General features: G+C 44.0%; 2 protein-coding genes across 6 annotated transcripts in view; one reads left to right on the top strand and one right to left on the bottom strand.

The window, feature by feature from the left end:
• The window catches only part of Pced1b (PC-esterase domain containing 1B), a 126,053-nt gene extending 105,998 nt beyond the window's left edge, over positions 1-20,055 (bottom strand). For both annotated transcript variants that reach the window (XM_051189754.1, XM_051189758.1), the window contains exon 1: positions 19,907-20,055. The gene's annotated coding sequence lies outside the window, so the exon portion shown is untranslated. The remainder of the gene's footprint in view (positions 1-19,906) is intronic.
• On the top strand, positions 19,874-22,930 carry Amigo2 (adhesion molecule with Ig like domain 2). Of its 4 annotated transcripts, none has more exons than XM_051189753.1 (2): positions 19,874-20,002; positions 20,476-22,930. In XM_051189753.1, the coding sequence occupies exon 2, from the start codon at positions 20,533-20,535 to the stop codon at positions 22,090-22,092; it is 1,560 nt and encodes a 519-aa protein (XP_051045710.1). In that variant the 5' UTR covers positions 19,874-20,002; positions 20,476-20,532; the 3' UTR covers positions 22,093-22,930. The 4 variants fall into 4 exon arrangements, with proteins under 4 accessions (XP_051045710.1, XP_051045708.1, XP_051045707.1 ...); XM_051189751.1 differs by having other exon boundaries at positions 19,962-20,110; XM_051189750.1 differs by having other exon boundaries at positions 19,993-20,142.
• The last annotated feature ends 619 nt before the right edge of the window (positions 22,931-23,549 follow it).

Here is a 23,549-nt window from a genome sequence, read left to right as displayed (position 1 = left end):
GTAGGACACATCAAGGAACTAAGCTTCTAGAGGTCAGAGCGATGGCTCAGCACCATCTCCTCTTGCAGAGGACCTGAGTTCATTTCCCAGCACCCACATCGGCTGATTCACAACCACCTACAACTCCAGCACCAGGGGAATCCAACTCCTTCAGGCCTTCTCAGGCACCTGTACATATGGTGCATATACAGACAAGTGGGCAAAACCAGGTACACATAAATAAAATAAAAAAAAATTTTAAAGAAGCCCTCTCTGCAAGAAAGGAAGAAAAACAAATACTTTGGGGCTGGTGAGATGGCTTAATAGGGAAAGCATTGATTCCTAGAACTCACATAAAGATGGAGAAATGACTCCACATAGCTATCTTCTGACCCCCACATGGCTACCCCCACATGGCTGCCATGGTATGTGCATGTCTTCTTCTCTCTCTGTCTCTCTGTCTCCCTCTAACCCCCTCTCTGTCTCTCTCTCATGCACACACTAAATAAATTAAAAACAAAACAAAACAAAAATAAAAACAACAAACTAAGCTTCACAGATATCTAACTCACAGATGAGCCAAAAATTAGTTGTTTTTTTGGTGGGGAGAGGGGGTAAAATACTTATAGTATATATGGTAAAGGATATAAACAGTCAAAAGGGGGGACTTTATAGTGAGAATATGTTTTGAAAAATGTAATAGCCATCCAAGGGCTCTGCGCACGTGAAAAAAAAAAATCTCTGAAATGAAGAAACAGACCAGTTATGCAGCAGGTGGGACACAGAACTAGTGGACACAGCTGCGTTGGAAAGCTGGGAGTCCATCAGCAGAGAGCATGTGGAAGCAAAGAGAAAGAAAAGAACAGCAGCAACCCACATGGAACGCAGAGAAAACCCACGTGGAACATTTCACATCCATACATGACTGGAGCTCCAAACACCAGAGCTAATAAACAAGACAAGGACGTCAGATTCAGAAAGTAAGATAAACACTCAGAAAAACACAAGCAACTACATTACAGTCAAAATAATACAAGCCAAAGATCTGTAAAAGTCCTAAAATTAGCCAAAAGAATAAAAGACAATATTATCTTCAAAGAAGTGACATGAAGATTTACAGTTATGGACAGAAATAATGAATTCCAGAAGACAATGTTGTCAAACTTTAATGGCTCAAAGAAAGTAGCTGCTGACCTAGATTGTATGTTGAAGAACCATCTTTCCTAAGTGAAAGGAATAAAAAATATTTTTGGAGAAACTGAAAGATGTTCTTCAAGGCAGAAGAAAAATTAACCTCAAAGGGAAATGCAAGAAAAAATAGAAAAGCCTTGGAAAGCACATAGATAAATAGATATTGATATCTTACTGTTATCCAAACAAAATGGTAATTGTAATGTACTTGGAAGAATACAGTGTATGTGGAAGTAAGCAGCATTCCAAGAAGACAGTGTTCCTGGGGTAAATGGTTTAAAAGGTCTTGTATTAGATCAGTGGTACAAATGAATTGCATAGTTCTGTGTTATGGTCCAAATATGCTTTCCCCAAATTCATCTGCAGAAATTCTGACCCCTAGTAACAAGAGCTGGAGTCTTCCATAGGTGATGGTGCGATCGTTTTAACCATTAATGTGACAAAATCTAGAATCACCTGGGATGACAGATTCAATGAGGAATTATCTAGGTTGGGATGACCCGTGCTCATGCCTGTGAGAGATGTTCCTAACTGGGTTAACTAAGGTGGTAGAGAATCCAGAATGCAGGTGGCACATTTCATGGGCTGGGTGGTGGGTAAGCTGGGCACTGACAAGCATGCATGCATTCTCTCAGTTGTGATTGTGGCTGTGTTAGCTGATTCATGGCCATAACACCCGTGGCTTCCCTGATACACATGAAAACCTGGAGTTGTGGGCTAACATAAACACTTCCTGCTCCAAGTTGCTTATGTCAGGCTATGTTAGTTATTGCAGCAAGGGGAAATAAAAACAGGACATTAGGTTATGACACTAGACCTCTCACAGATGACAGTAGGGCCTTTGTAAAAGTGACCAGAGAAGCATCTTTTGCTGAATAAGGAAACAGCTAGCAGGTACCACTGGGAGGAAGGGGCTGGATCTGCCACCCTGTGCCCAGGAACTCCCCAACCTCTTAACTGTGAGAAATAGTTTCTGTTCTAGGCCATGCAGCTTAGAGCATTTTGTTATAGCATCCTCAACAGACTAATCCATGACAAGTCAAGGATGTACACTACAGCTTCTAGAATAATTACTTCGGAATAACAAAATCATATATAACCTGCAGGGTACTAGAATGAAAACAAAGAATAATATTTGTAGTATTCCAAACAAGGCAAGAAAAGATGGCAAAAGAAACCAAAACTGAAAGGAAGAAAATGAAAAGAGATTTGCTACAAACTCAAGATATCAGCTATTACATGGAATAGACCCAATTTGAAATAAAAGATGAAGACTGTCAGACCATTTTTAAAAATCCAATTATATGGTATAAATAAATGTTTGATGTAAAAGGAAAGAGAAATATAACCTGCTAAAACTAATCAAAAAGAAAATAAAGTGGGAACAACACTATTAGCAGTGTAAGCCATAAGCAGGTTGATATTGCAGACCTAAATATCTATGCACCTAGTAGCATGTATAAAACAACAATCACATTGAAAGAATGAACACATCTTCAGTAACTGGTAGACAAAGCCAAAACAAAGAATCATCAAGTATACAGAAGATATGAACAGCATAATTAAAACACCTGATCTTATTCAAAGTTGTAGCTTCTAGTGACCAGTTCACATTCATTTCACATGTGTATGAATGTATTAAAATCTATACCTTATAACAAAGTCTCAACAATTTCAAAATATTATAAGGTTGAGAAACCTGGCTCCTTGACCAGCTGTATGCCATAAACCCCACCCCTTTGTTTACCTGTATGTAATAATCTCACCTTCTTTATCAGTACTGAACCCCGCTCCCTGTCCAGCTGTATGCAATAACCCCGCCTCCCTCCTCAGCTATATATAATAACCCTGCCTCCCTGTCCAGCTGTATGCAATAACCCCGCCTCCCTCTTCAACTATATATAATAACCTCTGCCTCCCTGTCCAGCTGTATGCAATAACCCTGATCCCTGTTCAGCTGTCTATAATAAGCACATGGGCTAACAGGTGTTCAGGCATCTCCGTCAGAGAGCCCGCTCTATCTGACCCCAGATGTTTTTGTGTATCCATGTGTCTGTCTTTTTTTCATTCCATCACAGCTTCTGCCCAGGCCAAATACCTGGAAGCCCTGTCAGGGAAGCCTGTCAAGGACTTGGCAGCCACCTATTCTACAATATATAATGTGTTGGCAATTGTTATGTGGATAGTTAGGTTAAGCAATTATGACCTGGTTATTGTTTTCATCTGGAAATTAAGCACATTATTAAGGAGATGTTGTTTCATATCAAGTTGACAAAGGGTGGAGTAGTGATGGCTATCAATATGAGTACATCTAGAATAGACTAGAACGTCAACAGCTAGGCATGTCAGTGAAGGATTTTTTCATTCAAAGTGGGAAGGCCCACCCTAAATCTGGGCCCCACACCTTTGAGTAGCAGCTCACATACAAGGACATGGAAGAAGGGAGCTTTTGCTTTTCTGTGCTTGCTCTCGCTGTCACTGGCAAGTCCATTTAGCCTATTACTGATGCATTCCTTTGCTCGTGTGTGAACTTCTTCATGATATACACCGAAGACTGAAGCTGTCTAGTAATTCCTGGGACTCCAATGCCATGAGTGCTGACACATTCAGACTACACAACTACCAGATTCTTGGCATTTTTTGTTTGGAGACAGCCATTGCTGGACTACGCAGACCACAGCTTGTAAGATACTCCAATAAATATCATATATATGTTCATTCGTACATATATTCATACACACACACACACACACACACACATTCTATCACTTCTATTATGGGTAAAGAGCAATGAAAAGGGTCTTACTGTGGATCACACAAATAGAAAAAGGATAATGAAAGGATAAGAAAGAATCCAATGATGTGAACTAAAATTTACCAAGGCTGTCAGAAGCAGACAGAAAATATGACTATTTCAGTAATATAAATGAATTCTAGGGCCAGTGACATGGTTCTGTGGATGAAGGCACTGGCCCCCCACCCTGAAGACCTGAGACATGGTAGAAGGAGAGAACTGACTCTTCCAAGTTGTCCTCAGACTTTACACATGTGTTGTACACACATGTGTGCAATTAATAACAATAAATGACTTTAAATATGACCTATAATTGAAGAGAATTTTTTCCCTAGTGAAAATCTGGGCTCAGATAGCTGACCAGTAGGTTCTTCCAAATATTTTGAAAAGAATTAGTTCCTGTATTCTGGAATACTTCAAGAAGATTAAATCCTCTTAGACATTTTTTCAAAATATTAAAATAACCCAATGTGATTTAAAACCTGGGATAAGTGTTATGAGAAAGAAAATCCCACTTTTCTCTCCTCTTAGCGATATTTCTAAAATGTCTTAACAAAGTGTTAGGAAACCAAAGCAAGTGAAAGCCAGCCTATGTATGTGGGGATGGTCTGCAATTCAGAAATCATACCTTTCACTTCAAGAACAAAACAAGGAGGAAGTGAGAATTCCAAGTTTGGCCCCTGATGAGAACACTTTCCTGTTAGCTCCCAGACCAGACACTTAAGTTGGTAAAGAATAGCTATTAAATACACACGATGTCAAAGGCCGGGCATGGAAAACCCCCCTTCAGCTTGGGGGGTCAGAGTCTAGATTAGCCCGTTACCAATTTTATACAGCATTAACCTCAAGGTCTGGGGGGGGGGTATGTGGGGGATGGGGAGTGGTGAATGGAAAGGAAGAAATAAAATTGTCATTTGGAAACAATAAGATCATGCTTGTACAACATTTCCACAAGTTTGGCATATTTGTATGAACTGGCAAGAAATACTTATGTAAAAGACATATAGAATTAAAACTCAAATTTATTAAAGCTGGGCAATGATGGCGCACACCTTTGATTCCCATCACTCAGGAGGCAGAGGCAGGTGGAGCTCTGTAAGTCTGAGGCCAGCCTGATCTACAAATAGAGTTCCAGCTCAGCCAGGGCTACACAAGAAAACCCTGTCTCAACCAAAAACAATAACAAAATATAAATTAGAACAGTATATGATTTTACTGAGAAATGCTATAGTGTCAAATAAATAGAAGTATACACATTATTACGTGAGAAGCATATTGTTAGCACCTCCATATGAACACATACTTCCAGAGAGCCCTAATCAAAGCCCAAGATGCCTGTTGATATATTGTGGGAGAATATTATTTTGAGGTGTGTGACTTTTGTTTATGCTGCATTTGTTTAACTCAGCAAAGCTGTGATTCTTTACCTGATGCTCTAATAAAGAGCTGATTGGCCAATATTGAGGCAGGAGCAAGGGTAGGCAGGGCTGGTAGGCAGAGAGTATAAATAGAGGGAGAAATGAGGAAGGGGGAAGGGAACAAGGAGAAAGGTCAGGGGTCAGCCACGGAGGAAGAAGGAAAGTAAAATTCACAGAAGAGAAAGATAAAAGCCCAGAGGGGAAAGGTAGATGGGTTAACTTAAAGTTAAGAAAAGCTGGCAAGCAACAAGCTAAGCTAAGGGCCAGGCATTCATAAGTGATTTATTTGGGTGCTGGGTGGTGAACCTCCAAAAATCCAAAAACGTAAAAGAAAACACATTAACTTGTTTCCAGAAACTGACAGAACTTTCTAAAATTAACAAGGGACTATGAAGGGCTAGAAGAGCCAAGGTGTAAGGTGTTCTAGAAGGATGGCATGCGTGGAAAAGTGATTTCTCTAAAGCTACTGATCATCAAAAATGAGTGCTGTGGGTCCCAGGACAGTGTGTGCGATGGGAGAGGGAGGAGTCCAGAAGTAGCCCTGCATATCTACTACCATCACTTGACTTACAAGAAAATGACCCCGTGACTCCATAGGGAACGTGAATGGAGGAAAAAGAGCACTTCTTGATGATACACGCAAAAGCCAGCTCCTGGTGGTTTGCCTTTAGAAGCAAACCCTCCAGGCCTGTGGAGCAAATTATCCTTACAACACAAAACAGAAAAACAAACCAACCACAAGAGAAACAATGGGAAAAAATCAACTCCATCAAAGCTCAGAACGTCTTCCCCTCAAAAGTGAGTGAGGCTATGGGAGTCCTTAATCTGTAAGGCAAACACATTAAAACCACAGTGGGACCATACTAAGATAAAATGATGAAAAATGCTACTGTTGGCAAAGATTGTTGAGAACATGGGTTTCCACACATTCCTGTGGGAAGATAAATAGATAGAATCACTTTGGGAAGCTGGTAGTTACTATTAGTCCTGAGCATGGATATAAAACCTCTTACCCAGCAAATACATCTCAGGTCTATATTCAAAAGAAACTGTGGTATCTGTACGGTGCATGTCTGTAGTCCCATGATTTCAAGGTCATCCTCTGCTACATATTATGTTCAGCCTGGGCTATAAGAGATTGTTTCAAACAAATAAAACAACACTCCACCAAACAAAAAAAGAAACCTGCGTGTTTACCAAACCCAAGTGTTACACACTGGAACAGTACTCACCATAGACAAAAGCTGAAAGCTGGTTTGGGATATGGTTCAGTTGGTAAAGCACATTCCACGTAAACATGAAGACAGAGCTCTTGACATTGCCCTCTAGGCTCCATATACACGTGTATGTACACACCCACACCCCCTCACAAATACACAAGGGGGTGGGGCAGTTAGAAGCTACCCAAATGCCTCCATTAATGAAATAGTTAAAGAAATTTCAATATTGACACATAGCATATAGATCTACAGCTAATCCCAAAGCCACAACTACAGATGAATCTCTTATATAAGTTTAGCATCAGACCAACAAAAAAGCGAACAGACTCTATTAATATAAAGTATACAAACTGCATTGTCCCAAGTCAGGAGAACACAGCGGATATTTGTGTGTCAGGTGCCTGCCAGGGCATGCAGTTGCGCTCTCCCCCTTCTCTGAGTCTGGTCTCCTCACTATCCTCGTTAGCATCCTTCCCCCATCAAATGGGCTGGACAGAATGCAATTTCTGCCTATGTAATTGTTCGCTTTCCTTTCAACATGCATATTTACAACTATATTTTATTGCGAGTCTGAAAATTACCTGCTTATGCTGACTTATTTCTGAGCCTTTATCTCTCCAGGTAGCCCCCCCCCCAAGCTTTCTGACAGTATTTCTGGCACAAATTCTATGCTCCCTACCCACGTGCCCCTCTCCTCATCACCATTCTACTTTATTTACAGTGATGGGCTGCCTCCTTCTACTCTGCTAAGGTACAGATAAAGGGAAAGAGGGAAGGTCAGTCTAAACAGGAACAGCAAATTTTTTCCCACTGGGGCAGAGTCAGAGGCCATTGTATTTCTAGCATAACAAGGTTCACTGGAGCTGGGTGTAGCTCAGTTGGTAGAGTCCTTGCCTAGAACACATGAAGTCACGTATAAACGGGTCGTGGTGGCTTACTCCTGTAATCTCAGCACTTGAGAAGTATAAGCAGGAGTACTGGAAGTTCAACATCTTTACCTATATAACAAGTTAGAGGCTAGGCTGGGATACACAAGAGCCTCCCTCAAACAATCAAGCAAACCTGATTCACTGAGAAATAGAAGTTGGTGTGGGCATGTAATTCCTGGCAAATGGGAGGATGGATTGCAAGTTTAAAGCCAGATTCTGTCTCAATAACAAACACAAAAGACTGCAAGGATGACTTGGGATCTCCAGTGTATCACCAGATTATAATAGCTTGATAACACTAAATATTGAGCTTCTCAAATACTATTGTTTACTATCATTTCATACTCATCAAACATATTTATGTCTACAACTTTGGCTTCTCCCAGCTTTCTTTCAGGCACAGAGAGGCCAACATTGAGTTCTGGTCTACTGAACTCTTAAACTGATAGGCAAATATTCTTTTGGCTTCTATTTTGCATCATTCTCTGTGTATGAAGGATGCCAAAATATCAAGCTTCTAGATTTGCAGGTAGGAGCAATGGTGCTGTGCCTGCTTTGGCTGCACCTGGACCATCCTGACAAGCTGGCAAACATTTTGACACTCACTGATTCAACAGCCAGGAAGCCAAATTCTCTGTGGATCCCCCAGCAAATAGCCATCCAGTCATTTAAAAACCTATAATTGAGTACATGAAGAATTTTGTTTTGAGGCAAATGTGGACAACTGCCACAGTAAGTGTGTTCTCACCACCCTCCTGTTTCCACAATGTCATCAAGCATGCTCTGACAGCCTGTTGGATTCTGGGCAGTAGCTGCCAGGAAAGCCACACCTTCCTCTCCTTACCACAATGCAGGAGGCAAAGAGTGGCATGTCAAAACTATTCTCCAAAGTGATTCTCATATTTGTTTGCTTTTATTTTGCTTTTTCTATAGTACCCTTTGGGTATTTTCCACTGCACACTGAGACAGCCCATCTTCACTCCTGACTAAAGGCCTCCACCAAAGAAGCCCCCTTCGTCAGTCCCCGGGGGCTCTGAGAAGCCCAGGTGGCTACACCAGCTGTCCTGTGCAGCTGCAGAGAGAAAGCAAGGATGGCAGAGCAGGGCCGGGGGAGCCTCATCATTGGCATAAGCGCACTGCGTACTGTGGTGAACCACCTCTTCAGCTCCGTTTATTTTGTACACAAACCTGGCCATTAGGTTCAACAAACGTTTATTAAACATCTGTGCTATACCACGCCACAGCTGAGGCCAAGGGCAGTAAGACAAAATGCTCTTTCACAGCTTTAGAATTCCCAGAGCCCTATTCACCTGTCTCACCCGAGGCAACTTTGCAAAATCACACTGCATCTCCATTATATCACACACCTGGAAGGTCAGAACCCGAAAGGCTGAGTTACTTACTGATGATCACACAGTCAAGAAAAAGAGCATCTGGGGCCAAAATCCAGGGATTTGATATTTTAAGTGTCCATTTTACCGTATCATCCTACTTTTATATGCTGCTATATGGCATTAACTACAGGGTATTTTCTGACCCATGGTGCATGCTTTGCTTATAATTCTTTGTTAATATCATGGAGAAAAGGCATCTGAAGGTTGCTTAATTCCTTTTGTTATTTGTTTCTGAGACAGGATCTCATGTAGCCCAGGCTAACCTCAAACTTGCCACACAGCTGAGGCTAGTCTTGAACAACAGATCCTCCCAAGAACTGGGATTACAAGCTTGTATTACTGTGCCCTGCATCATCATTTAATTCCAGAATAGTTTTTCACCTGATTACTTACATTTCTCCCAAATTATATGTTTTGTTTTCTGATTTTTCTTTCTCCTCTCTCTCCTTTTTAAAATTATTTATTTATTTATTTATTTCCCTTTTTTGGTTTGAGACAGATTTTCTCAGTAGCCAGTCCTGGAACTCACTCTATAGACCAGGCTGGCCTCAGACTCAGAGATCAGCCTGTCTCTGTCTCCTGAGTGTTGGGATTAAAGGCATGCACCACCATCACCGGCTCCCAAATTGTATTTTCACTTACATACACTTCCTTTTGTTGAATCAGATAGTCGGTCAACAAAATGATTAAGAGCTAACGTCTAACTTTCTGCATTTTTCTAGGGTTCTTGGTCACCTTCAGCTTAGAGTTGCATTCTCTATACCTCGTCATTGCCGATATTTATTTCTAATCACACTACAGATTCCTAGAAGAGAGCAACCACATTACAGTTCTGGGAGTGTGGCCAAGACTAACAATATTTGTTGAATGGAATTTAAATCATGGATGGCCCTGCTACTCCCCAAATGGGAAACATTAGCACTAATGGTTAAGCTTGAAACTAGAGTAAGAAAGAGCAGGGTAAGAGAGTGGGTCTGTTCACCAATGAAGCCCCATAGCTCTTGTTAGAAAATGGGGGTTTTAATAGCTACTTCCTAAGTCCTTGTAGCAATTCAGTGAGAAGCATAATACAGAGCATGAATGAAGTGTTTTCTAGACCACATGCTCTTGCTATGACCACTTCCTGTGGTCTCTCCAGAAGCCCTCCTCCTAAGGAATGGGATGTTACATTTCACTACTATAGATGGAAAGGTCAGAGTTCCACAGCCAATTGTCCACGGAGCATTGCCCACAAAAGCCTGTTTGCTGAAGGTAACTGACAGAGCACTGTGGTGCTGCTGGCTGTGGAACAGCAAGGTCTCTAGTCTTCTCTCTCAATTCTATCTTATTTCATTTGTGGTTATGCGAGCCAGTGAATGATGTTTGCTTCAAATTAGATGTGACTCTGAATAATCACACCTGCCCGTATAAGACTATTATAATTAATGCTATAGGAAACCCTCACAACTAGGAGCTGTAAATGTCATCATATATATCAGAATGACAATGACCCCTGTTCTGAGAATAGGATAGCATTTAGGGACTGAGTGAGATGATCCCTTCAGGCTAGTGATGAGCAAAATGAAAATTAGATCCCTGTCATTTATGCCCCAGACCCTAGGTAATTACTATTCTTCCAAATGTTGTTTTAACATGCTGAGATTTTCAAAAATGTAGATGTTGTTTGTGGGTGTGTGCCACATGTTTGCAGTGTGTTTACCCATGCAAGCATTTCTGGGGACCAGGGATGGATACTGAGTATCTTCTCAAAAGCTCTCCACCTTATTTTTTGAGAGTGACTCTCCACTGAGCCCAGAGCTTGCAATTTCACCTTCACTGAATGGTCAGTGAACCCCTAAGACCCACCTATGTCTGGGGAGTGCTGGGGTGACAGGCATGTGGCTCTAGTTTTGTATATGGGCTGTGTACATTTGAATTCATGTCCTCATGCCTGAGCAGTGTACACTTTATCCACTGAGCCATCTCCCAAGCCCCACAAGTTTCTAGAAGCAAATTCTTACTTGCATATTTCATCCCTAAGGCTGAATTTGGAAAATGGGCATAGTGATACACTTCTACAAACTCAGTAAATTGGCCAGTTTGAGGCCAGCCTGGGTTACACAGCAACAAAAGGAGAAGGAAGAAGAGGAGCAGAAGGAGGAAGGGGAGGAGCAGGAGGAGGAAGAGGAGGGGCAGAAGGAGGAAGGGGAGGAGGAAAGAGGGAAGGATGAGAAGGAGGTCTATTTCTATCAATGCATAATTGTGACAAAGAAGAAAATCATTTTACAGACTTCAGGTTTCTCACTCCAGCAGATTTATTCTTGGAATCGAAACTTTTACCAGCAATATATGAATGGCATTTTCTGATTCTATTTCTCCTCTACCTTAATTATTATTTTCATTTTTCACTGAAAAACAAACGATGGTGTCAGGTAGGGGAGCATGTGTCCTTCCCAAAGGCTGGGTGACAGATGTGCCACAGGAAGGGACTCACAGCTTTTTGCAGTGAAATTCAACAAAGGATGTTGAGTCCTGACCTGGACCTGGGAATGCAGACTAATGATCGGCAAGGAATCTGCTTCCATTGTATGCCTCCCTTCCATCACACTGGCGTGGCTGTCACTGCAATTCTCACACTGTAGATGCTTAGTGTATATTTGCCTAATAAACAACTGTAGTGCTAACAGAGGTGGCAGTCGTTCCCCTCCCTGAAGACAGGGGCTATGTCCCTGCCTGCTTGAGAAGTAAGGGAGGGTCTGGATCGCAGACACTGAAGTCGTGACTCTTAATCATGAATCATCACTAACCAGAAACTCTAGGCAGCTAGAACATTGTATTTTCCTCTTCATAAAAGTATTACAGAATAATAGAACAAACAGATAAGGAAAGAAAGGGTATATTTTAAGAACTTCTGGTGATGTAGCAATATAACTTGTTCACACAGTCTACAATTCAATCTATACCTGCATATATATATATACATATATATATGTGTGTGTGTGTGTGTATTTATATATATATATATATATATATATATATATATATTTTAACAAGAGTAAGAATTGTGCCACTTTGTAATTTTGATGTCATCAAATATTACCCTTCCACAGTATCTTAAATAGTAATAAATCAGGGCTTCTTAAACTTTTGCACTGCTGACCCATTTTGGCCTACACATTTTTACAAGCTAACAGATGTGGGTATGTATGTGAGCATGTAAGATAGATATACATGTTGAAAACATGCTGGAATAGAAATTTTATTTTAAAACAATTTGGGGGTATAATTTTACTATTTATTGGAGATGAAAGCAAACTTTCAGAGAGACTATGAGATGCTCTCACAGATCAGTGATCAGTACCCAGATAGGAGGGCTCACACTGCCTGGAACTCTTTCACCAGGGGACCCAGTGCCCTCTTTGGGCCTCCAAGGGTATCTGCTCTCACACATACATGTGCTTGTACTCAAGTGCACACACACACACACACACACACACACACACACACACACACACACTTTAAAACAAATACTTGCCAGGATTTGCAGATTCAATTATTTGATGTTGAAGGACACAGCACTGTCAATGTTTTTTTCCTAAGTTGATTGATATCTTGATTTAATAATCACCAATGATAACGACTTTGCATAACTATATAACATAAAATGGCAGAAGTTCAGGCTATTTCAGAAATCCTATCCTAATCCTACATCAACAATTCAAACAACAATATTTAAAGACAAACTAACACAACACAAACCAAACATACTGTCAGTATGTGTAAACTAAGGAACAATGGCAGAATATCAGATGTTTTCATTTCCCATAATGAGACTCATATGCCTCTACAGGAGCAGGAAGCCTCATATGCACAGTCAAAACACTGCAATTCATAGCATACTACAGTACTGAATCTGAGCTGGGGTGTCCCAGGCAGCATTCATCAGCACTGTGTGCCATGACAGCAAGTGTGCACGCTGTATGTTCAGAACCAAGTGATGTCATATGATGCAACACAGATAAGCCCTGTCAGTTATCCCTCAGATTTGATATGGCTATGTATTTAATTCAGAATTAACTTTTGGTTGTTCAATGTTCAGAAACACTGTTGCCAGTTTTTCCCCCAAACCTGACATTAGGTTACTCACCCTCAGTCACAACCCACAGTTGAAGAGGCAATAAATATAGTGTGACACCAGATGTATGCATACTAATTTGTTTGCCCACATGCCTGCCACATTAAGAATGTGCCCCTGCCTTTTTCTGTTAGGAAAGATGCTGTAATGAGCACGTGATATGCAACCAGAGATGAACACCTAAGCCGAGTCTGGTGACACACTTGTAATCCTAACACTTAGAAGGCTGAGGCAGGAGGATCTGGAGTTTAATGCCTGTGTGGGTTACAGAGTGAGATCACCAATACGAGCTACAAACCTAGAATTTGTGTGGTGGCAGCACACAGCTTTAATCCCAGCACTCAAGAGGCAGAGGCAGACAGATCTCAGTGAGTTCAAGGACAGCCTGATCTACAAATTGAGTTCCAGAACAGCCAGGGCTACACAGAGAAACCCTGTCTTAAAAAATGAGAGACAGAGTTTGTGTGTGTGTGTGGGGGGGGGGTACTTTTGTGGAAGGGGCAAAAGACAGACACCATCCACTTCAGAGCCTGAGAAGGCTTTGTGCTCCATACAATAGTCATTGACCCTCATGAACTCATGAAAAATTATTCCTGGACCTGTCCCAGGCAGTTAGTAGCTACTGTTTACCCATCAGTGTCTCCAGCTTGAGCAACAGAGGTCGTACTGTTGCCCAAAACTCTGGATAAAGTTTGGAAGTTGGAAGTACCTTTAGGCAAACAGTATTTGTCATATCCCCAACTAATCCTTGGGGTAAGTTACAGGAATTTTGCTGAAGACTGGATTTTTACAGTCTTCAGATAAACCTTATGGTACTAGGAAAGTTCTATCAACACATAGTGGTTTAATACTTTTAGAGTTAAAGAATCCTCCCCTTTTGATGTTCAAGTAGAGCTAAGCCAACTATGCAGGGATTCAACAGGTTGGTTCCAATGCCACTTGAACCTTAAAAAGGGTAAGTGAGTGATGTCCAATACAGAAGGCTACCTACTGCAGGATTCCCATTGATGCACCTCAACAGAAAACCCCCAGAGATGGAAAGTGGGACAGCACTTACAAGGGCGGGATGGGAATTGAAGCTACTTTTCTTATTGTTGTGAAAAATCCCTGCCAGGAAGTACTTAGGGGAGGGTTCCTTGGCTTACAGTTCAAGGCTGCACAATCCATGTTGGGGAGGCACCGTGGCAGGAGTATGAGCTGTCTGGTCATACTATAGCTACAGACAGACAGACAGGAAGCAGACAGCAGGCTGGCAGGAGGCCAGGCTATGAAAGCACCAGGTCAGCCTCTAGTAAACCCTTCCTCAAACACATCAGCTTTTGGGGGACAGTCACATTTAAACTTCAGCAGAAAGGACAAGGGAGGACTATTTATTGGGTATAGGCTTAGACAGTGATGCTGGGGCATATGACTGTAAGCACACTGAAATACGAACTGGTAATTTAGGACAAGCTAAATTGTATAGTTAGAATGTTTTAAATGGTGGCTTTTCTCTCCATTGATTAACAACAACAACTTGGAAAGAAGATGAAGCCCAGTGAGTGGATGGTGCTTCAGAGCTCTTCACCCTGGGCTCTCCCAGGGGACCTGGTCCCCAAACCATTTCCAGTCAACCAGAGGGTGCTTCCAGAAAGTTGAGCTGGAGGTTGACACATGACTCCAGGAATCCACATGGCATCTGAGTCTATCCTGAAGATGCATCTCCAATAGTGAGTGACACAGGGCAGAGTGCTGACTCCCTTGCAGGTAGATGTTGGGCAACTTACACAAACCAGCAGGGGCCAGTCAAGACCAGCAAAGGCTACAAAAGGTGTGCACTTTTGGATTTGGTGGGCAAAGCCATGCATTTCCTATATGAGTCAACACTTGTAGCAGTGAAATGGAGGTCAGGGGTAAAAGGGATATTAGGGGTAGTAGAGAAGCAAGCAGGCCAGATGAGAGGAAGGACAGGGCTCTGAGCCAGTCCTGGTAGACCAGCTACTCCCAAAGACCCTTTCCCTGGGGGAATGGATGAAAGGCAATATTGCTTTGGCACATTCTCATTCCTAATGTAACCAATTATAACAGGCTTCACTGTGGGTAAAAACGATTTCTAAAAATCCTCTACCTGTTCCAGAAAGGGGCCCATCCATAGACAGGTCATTAGATAAGAAGTAACCAAGGAAAGCAGCAGTTTTATCTCTGTAGCTATGAGAGGAGTTAGCTCTCACCATGTCAAAACTGCAAGCCGACTGTGTAAAGCATGAGAACAAAGACAGCACAGACTAAGTAATGGCAAGGAGACCCCACCAGAGTCCAAGGCGAGCAACACCTGCAAGGTCCACCGCAGCAACAGCTGTCGGGAGACCTGCCAACGGTCACAGTCAACAGTGAACAAACAGCCAAAGATGAACCGGGGCTTCAGCACCTGAGCACTCCCCAAGACGGCATCAGGTGAGCAGCCTGGGGACATGCACAGAGTGTGTGCCTCCATTGGCTCAACTTGTGCTATGCACCGCCGAGAATGAGCCAATCATAACAGAAATGTCTTCCATCTTCCTTTAGTCTCTGCCATCCTATAAAAAGCCCCCAGAGAAACAGTTCAATGGGTTTCTCCCTCTCTTGGATCCTCTCCCGAGTTCTGCTTTCTGCAGCAGATCTTTACTCTTCTTCTTTAAACTGTATCTCTATAATAAAAAAGCTCCCTTCTTTGCACACCCTCCTTGTCTGTGAATTTCTTTCCTGAGTTTATGAGCTGCTGACTCAAGTGAAGTCTGTGTTACCCTTGGTGTCTGGGGCTCTCACCTAATGAGAACCCTACTCTCAAGGACACTCTCTTTCCCATTCTACTATTATAAGTGCTACCTGGTAGTGAGGGCTCCATTAACAAATTTTCTAAAGAGCAGAGTGCCACAGGTTTGAGAATTCAAGAGCGCACGAGTGTACACAACACACACACACACACACACACACACACACACACACAGACACGAGAGAAAGAGAGAGAGAGAAAAGACAAGAAGGGAGGGGAGAGAGGAGGAGAAAGAGAGATTTCACTGGATTATAGAAAACTTGATAGAATCAAAGGAAATAAAGGACAGGACATGGAAACCCCCATACAGGAGACAAAACCCTACTAAATGTTAGTTATTAGTGAAAATGACTAATTCTGATAGTTAACATTGCTTGTCAACTTAACTGGCTCTGGAATCAACTAAAAGGCAAGCTTGCTGGGGAGATCTGTGAGGGGTTTCCTCAATCAGGTTTCTAAGATGAGAAGACCTCTCAGATTAAGGTGGTCTGGTGGCCAGAAGGCTTTGCTTTTTGCCCACTGGCCTTGCTCTTGCTGCCAAGGTCATTTACCTCACTACTGCCACCATGACTGTCTTGTTCTGTTGCTCATAACAGAATGCAACTTCTTCAGGCTTCCAACATGGACTGAATAATCCATCCAACGGTGAAACAGGGAACCCTCTAAGCCTTCAGTCCCAGGCTGGGACTGCTGAGGGACCCAGCCTCACAGACTGCCCTGTTCCAAGTTTCTCAGACTCCCCAGTGTGAAGACTGCCAACAGTGGATTGACTACTCAGAGAGCAGTATAAGGCAAGACAGTGGATCCCCCTTCAATATTTATATTCATTGTGCCAGTTCTGGTCCCCCAAAGAAGTCTTACTAATATACCCCTACTATAATAATGTCTTGCCTTTCATCTCTAATTCTTTTAAGTTTTTAAATATAACCTGAGAAGTTGGAAGCCACAGAGCTAGAAGAACCCGAGATCTGTCTCAATCGGCACCTCATGTCAGGAAGAACTCCACGATCACATCCATCTCAGCACACTAGATTCAAAATCAAGTCATATATCAATAGTGCTTCCTACACTGGAGTCATTATCAAAGGGTCAAAAACGCTGGTAGATAATACCACGTGGACAAGATCAGAGGAATATCCAACTGTCCTATTTTAAAGCCCTGAGACCATACTCAGCCATCTGTCTTGGTACTCATTCCAAGTTGGAGGAAGAAACTTCGCCGTTCTTTTCAATTTAAACTCTTCAAGAGGAGCCTCAAAAGCATTTCAACACATTCCATTTTCAAACAGCCTGGAGTACAGCTATTTATCATCTGCGTTATGGGACAGTGTGCTGTGGTGTTGAGGTGAACAGTGAGTGAATTAATGTGTGCAAACACAGCTCGGTCTGGCACATAAGAACACTTGTATACTGTCACTGGGTGCTGCAGGACAAGGTCAGTCACAAGGAATACAAGCACAATTCGGAATAGTTCACACAAAACAAAGAGGGGCCAGTAAGGAACACAGTTAAAGGAGAAAGCATTTGGTGGCTTTCAGGTGTGGCTGAATCCAGGGCTCAATTTGTCAGGCTCCTCTTCGTTTCTCCCTCTGCTTTCAGACACCTGGACACTGAGACAACCATCATCTAGAAGGGGCTCCCTATTTGTCATCCAAATTTTACTGAATGCCAACCAAGTGTCAGCAGTGACCATGACAGAGGAAACGATGACTGACCTTCATAGAATTTTCCTTATGGTGGAGAAGGGGGTGCTATGGCTTGAATATGACTTGCTTGAATCCCTCCCAAAATAATTCATGCAATAGAAGCTTGACCATGTGTGGCAGAGTTAGAGTGCTGAGACTTACAGGAAGCAGGGCCTAATATGCCAAGTCATTAATGCATGGACGCTCACCCTTGGAAGGGACTGAAGCATGTTTCAAGGGACCACAGGGGCTTAAAATATTATAAAACACAGGTGGCTCCTGTACCTCTCTGGATGCTGTTCCACTCCCTCTCTGATCTTGCCACCATTCTCTCTACCAAGCTGTGAGTACCATGGGGTCCACACTGAGGCAGAACTAGGTTATCAGCCTCTGTAACTGGGCTCAATTACATTTGAGAAAAACAAAACAAAACAGACAAACAAAAAAACCTGTTTGGTGTTTTGTTACAGCAACAGAACATGGGCTGATATGGCGGGGATCCATTAGGAGATAAAGGTTAAACAATGCCTAAAAAATAAAAACGTTATCTTCCACAAAATAAGGCCATACCTGTTGCCTTCCAAGCTAGTAAATCCCCCTTTTCACATGTCTCTTGCCTTTGGCATACATGCAGCACCCAAAGATCAGGTCTCATAGTTTGGCCTATGTGTGTGGGGACAGCTAGCTCGTGCTGTGGAGAGATGACATGATGCCTCTGCGAGTTGCTTCCAGCTATAATATAACCCAGTCTCCATTTCTGAAAAACACCCATTTTAGCCTGCTAAGCACAGGCTAACAGCCTTCCTGGTTTCCTTCCGATAGGATGTTACCAAAATACTACAAAACCCAGTCACTTATTGGTCATAGTCCTTTTTTGATAGCCTGATTCCAGTTCAAGGTTATATTCAACTTTGTGACCATGAAGGCTTCAAACCCAAGTTGTCTGAGAAGTCAGGGGGTGGTGTCTAACAGAAAAGCTTAACCCGTTTGTCTGGGGAAGTGAAGAACGCACTCTTGGGAGCACACTAGGCTAGGTACTTATGGTAAAAGTCAATCTTCAGTGATAGTGAAAATAACATGAATCAAGTTGCTCTCACTTGAAAACACTTGGATAATTCCTGAACCAGTCCACAAACAGGTTAACACACACATTCGCACAGGTCCACCAGATCCATGCCAAAAACTCACTCGAGGAGTTTTCACTAAATTTAAGGTTTTCTGGGGTGGGGGTGGGGGAGTGAGGTAATCATTTTAGTTTTTAAGTAGTCATATGCTCTGCTCCCAATGCCTCCTCTATCATGTCGGTCATTCACTGGATCCCTATCCCGTCTACAGTACTTAGCATGTTTTGTAGGGACAGTAATTTATTTCTTCTAATCCGTATACAGCGGCTCAGTCAAATCCCGACGTTTAAGCCTTAAACAAAAATGGATTTTTAATCGAAAAGCTCACCAGCCTCAAGCTCTACCTCATTTTCACATGGCCTTGTCCAGCTTACGCCTTCCCAGCATGCTAGCTCTGTCTACTGGAGCCTGGTGGCTGCATGGCCTCTAGGGGACAAGTCCTTCTGCGTAGCCAACCCTACCAGATTAATCCTAGTCCGCCAGCAGGACTCTGGATTTTTGTTTGTTTATTTTTTCTAAGGCTAATGCCCTTATCTTTGCACTCCAGCCGGAAGGTCCGTTGAGCCTTCTTTCCTCTGCCCCTTTGCTTCTAGAATTGGGCCCGGTGCCTTCTCCGAGTTAGGAAAGGGCTCGAACTTTCCCAGGGAACCGAGGGGCGTCCCCTCGGCGCCTTAGCATCGCCCCCACCCGCCCCTCCCCGGCAAGCCCCCGTGGCGCCGGAGGGGACGCGTTGCGGCCCTCGCTCCTGTCTGTCCTCCTCCAAACCCGGGCGGGAACCCCAGCAAACACCCGGTGCCCAGCGCCCGCCAGGCCCCTCGCTCGCCCCAGCCCCTAAGCCAGGTCGGGCTGGGGTGCCACCTGCGGGCCACCACGCGCGGGCTCCGGTGCGCGGCTCCCCGGCAGACTGGGCGGCTCCCTACCGGGCTGGGCGGCTCCCCCGCGGGTGCGGGGCGAGGGGCGCGGGGCCTGGGGGTGGCAGAGTCGCAGGCCGCGCTGCGGTCCCACCCGACCGAGAGGCGGCGCGGAGCCCGCACGGGGCCGCCTCTGCGATTGGCTGTGCCCCCCTCCTCCCCCGCTCCGCCCGCCGCGGCGCCCGCCCGAGGAGCGAGGACGCGGGGACCCGCCTCCCGCCCGCTCCCGACCCCGGGCGCGCGGGATAAAAGGCGGGCGGCGGGCGCGGGAGCCCGGGCCCTGCAGCCTGCGAGCGCCTCCGGCGGGCTGGCTTCACCAGCCACCCCCCTCCCTAACCCGGCTCCCGGCGCGGTACCTGCAGCCAAGAGAGAGCCGGGGGACACCGCGCCGCCGCCTCCAAAGTCGCCAAAGTTGAGAGGCTGCCGCCCACCGGGAGGGAGCAGGAGGGAAGGTGCGAGCGAGCGCGCGGGGCCCGAAGCGAGCCGGCGACGCGCAGAGCTGCCGAGCGAGCGCACGGCCGTCGGCGGCCTCTCCCGAACCGCTGCGGCTTCCCAGCGCTGTGAGTGGTCGGTTAGACCGACGGCTGGCTAAGTATTTCCGTTCAATTGTTTACGGGATGCGATTGTGTGTTTTTTGTATCGGTGGAGGGAAAGTTAAGGCAGAATGCGTCCTTTTTAAAAACTGAGTTTCACAGAGTGAGACGGTTGCATTGACAGAGCAGGTACCTGGAAATCTTACTGAGTTGGAGGAACCTGGGGGAGGGGGTGTGCATTTAACAGGTCTTTTCTTTTCTGTTTTGCTCCCTTATTGGAAATGAAAGCCATTTCCAAAGTTAATTGGAACGAAAGTGAATACGGAATAACTTAGGGGTTAACTAGTGGCAGTTAACTTATACTTTCCTCCCTTTTTAAATATTGTTACCAGATTGGTGGGAGGCTGAGCTGGTGAGAAGCCACTGGAAGAGACTCAGAGGCAACCATAATGTCGGTAAGGTTTCACACACTGCCCACCCTGCCTGGAGCTGTCAAACCGGGTTGCAGAGAGCTGCTGTGCTTGTTGGTCATCACAGTGATGGTGAACCCCGGAGCCTCAGGAATGTGCCCCACGGCTTGCATCTGCGCCACTGACATTGTCAGCTGCACTAACAAGAACCTGTCTAAGGTGCCTGGGAACCTTTTCAGACTGATGAGAAGACTGGATCTGAGCCATAACAGAATTGGACTTCTAGATGCTGACTGGATTCCCGTATCATTTGTCAAGCTGAGTACCCTAATTATTCGTCACAACAACATCACCAGCATCTCCACAGGCAGTTTCTCCACAACTCCAAACCTAAAGTGTCTTGACTTATCATCCAACAGGCTGAAGTCAGTGAAAAGTGCCGTGTTCCAAGAACTGAAGGTTCTGGAGGTGCTCCTGCTCTACAATAATCACATTTCCTATCTGGACCCAGCAGCATTCGGAGGTCTCTCCCACTTGCAGAAACTCTACTTGAGTGGGAACCTCCTCACACAGTTTCCTATGGATTTGTATGTTGGGAGGTTCAAGCTGGCCGATCTGACATTTTTAGATGTTTCTTATAATCGAATCCCTTCCATACCAATGCACCATATAAATTTAGTGCCGGGAAAACAGCTGAGGGGCATCTACCTTCATGGAAATCCATTCGTCTGTGATTGCTCCCTGTACTCATTGCTGATCTTTTGGTACCGTAGGCACTTCAGCTCGGTGATGGATTTTAAGAATGACTATACCTGCCGCCTATGGTCTGACTCCAGACACTCCCATCAGCTGTCCCTGCTCCAGGATAGCTTTCTGAACTGTTCTGAGAGTGTCATCAATAGCTCCTTCCATGCTCTTGGCTTTATTCACGAAGCACAGGTCGGGGAAAGGCTGGTTGTTCACTGTGACAGCAAGACTGGTAATGGAAATACTGATTTTGTCTGGGTTGGTCCCGATAACAGACTGCTGGAGCCCGATAAAGACATGGGAAACTTTCATGTGTTTTACAATGGCAGTCTGGTTATAGAGAGCCCTGGCTTCGAGGATGCTGGAGTTTATTCCTGTATTGCAATGAATAGGCAACGTCTGTTAAATGAAACTGTGGATATCATGATAAATGTGAGCAATTTCACCATAAACAGATCCCATGCACATGAGGCATTTAACACGGCTTTTACCACTCTTGCTGCCTGCGTGGCCAGTATAGTCCTGGTACTACTGTATCTGTACCTGACACCGTGCCCATGCAAATGTAAGTCCAAGAGACAGAAAGATGCGCTGAACCAAGCCAGTGCCCATTCTTCCATTCTCAGTCCTGGTCCCTCTGGTGATGCCTGTGCTGATGAACGGAGGGGAGGTAAAAGAGTGGTGTTTTTGGAACCCCTGAAGGATACTGCAGCAGGGCAGAATGGTAAAGTCAAGCTTTTCCCCAGTGAGACCGTGATAGCTGAGGGCATCTTAAAGTCTACGAGGGTGAAATCTGACTCTGATTCAGTCAACTCCGTGTTCTCAGACACACCCTTTGTGGCATCCGCTTAATTGTGTGCCTGTGTCTGTCTGGTGTCATGATTTAATCTCTCCCTAATTTAACTTTGTGTGGTCCACAAAATCCATAGCAGGGCAGAAATTGTTTTTGTCTTTTGAGATAAAACCAAATGGTGTCTTAAGATGGTTGCTAGGAAATGAAGCCAAGCACACTGGTTGCTTGCTGTGCTGGGAAAAGAGGAGGTTGCTTTTGAGAGTTTAAGTTCTGGATAACAGACAGCGTCTTACCCTTCAGCATCCTTGATGATTTCAAAGCTGATCTGAAAACACCGTGACCAGCATTTATCCCTTTATCGGCTCTCAAAGGAAAAATAAATCTATGTATTAGCATTCTTTAAAAATAGACTGTTAACTAGAACCAAAGTTGAGCTTTTCTGTTTTTTAGAAAAACATTAGTGACTTCTTTCATCTTTAAAGATGTAGAAGGAAGAATCGGTTATTTATGAAGCATAAAGTTAGTCAAGAATTATCTTTTCAGACCAGAATGGACAAACTCTGATAACACCCACGGGGTTATGCCACACCTTGTGTCGTGTGGAGTAAGTAGTGGAAAGGTGTAATTGCTGAGCTGTCTCCCTTCTCCATATTCTTTATGCTGTATCCTGGTACAAAAGCTCCCACTGAACAATTAAAGGTGTCATTATTTGTTGCCAAGAATATGTGTCGGATATCAAAATGTCTGAGCAGCCCTCTAAACCTTCGTTCTGACATGCTTTGTCCATCTGCTTGTATATCTGTAAAATCTTAAGTTACATGAACTGCTCAGTGGGCCCAAATGTGCTGGGATTTGAGACATCTAAATCAGTATAAATACATGTGCTCTGTGACTTGATGTTTCAGTTGCCTGTTTGCAAATGCAATCTGAGATGTTTTATGTGACTAGATCATACTGTGTGTGTAGAGCACCGTCACATGGTGCACACATTACAGCAAAGCATCTCTTCAAAATTCATGTTATTACCATAGGGATTTTTTTTTAAGAGGGAGAAAATAGCTTTAATATATTCTAACCAGATTTTTACTCTCTGTATTACAGTTTACTCTGGCATCATGCATTCCAGCCAGGTTTGGAAGACACTTAAATTCTAGTTCTAGGACAAGTGAGTACCTGGGAGACCTGATTATTCCCACATCTGCCAAGAGGTAATCATGTGCCTCTCTGGAACTAAAACGGAGGCTTCAGACCATTTGATGCTTCAACTTCCTTCCATATTAGAATCTGGTTTCCTGGCAGCTCCAGCTTTCAGCCCCAGAGTACACTGGCCTTCTAACCCTGCACCATAGCCGAGGGGAATATAAGGACAGGATTAGGACAGACTAGCAGAGCACGGGTTAGGATGGACCAGCACAGCACTGTAGCTCACAAGGGTTTGAGTAAAGGAGGCTCAGAGAGAATCATGGGTTGTGTATCACCAAGCAATGAGTGAGTGACAGGAACAGAAGAAAACCCA

Source organism: Phodopus roborovskii, unplaced genomic scaffold (genome assembly GCF_943737965.1).
Source record: "Phodopus roborovskii unplaced genomic scaffold, PHOROB, whole genome shotgun sequence".
NCBI classification, from domain to species: domain Eukaryota; kingdom Metazoa; phylum Chordata; class Mammalia; order Rodentia; family Cricetidae; genus Phodopus; species Phodopus roborovskii.
The sequence above is the reverse complement of the archived record's forward strand: the minus strand, read 5'-3'. Positions and strand labels throughout refer to the sequence as shown.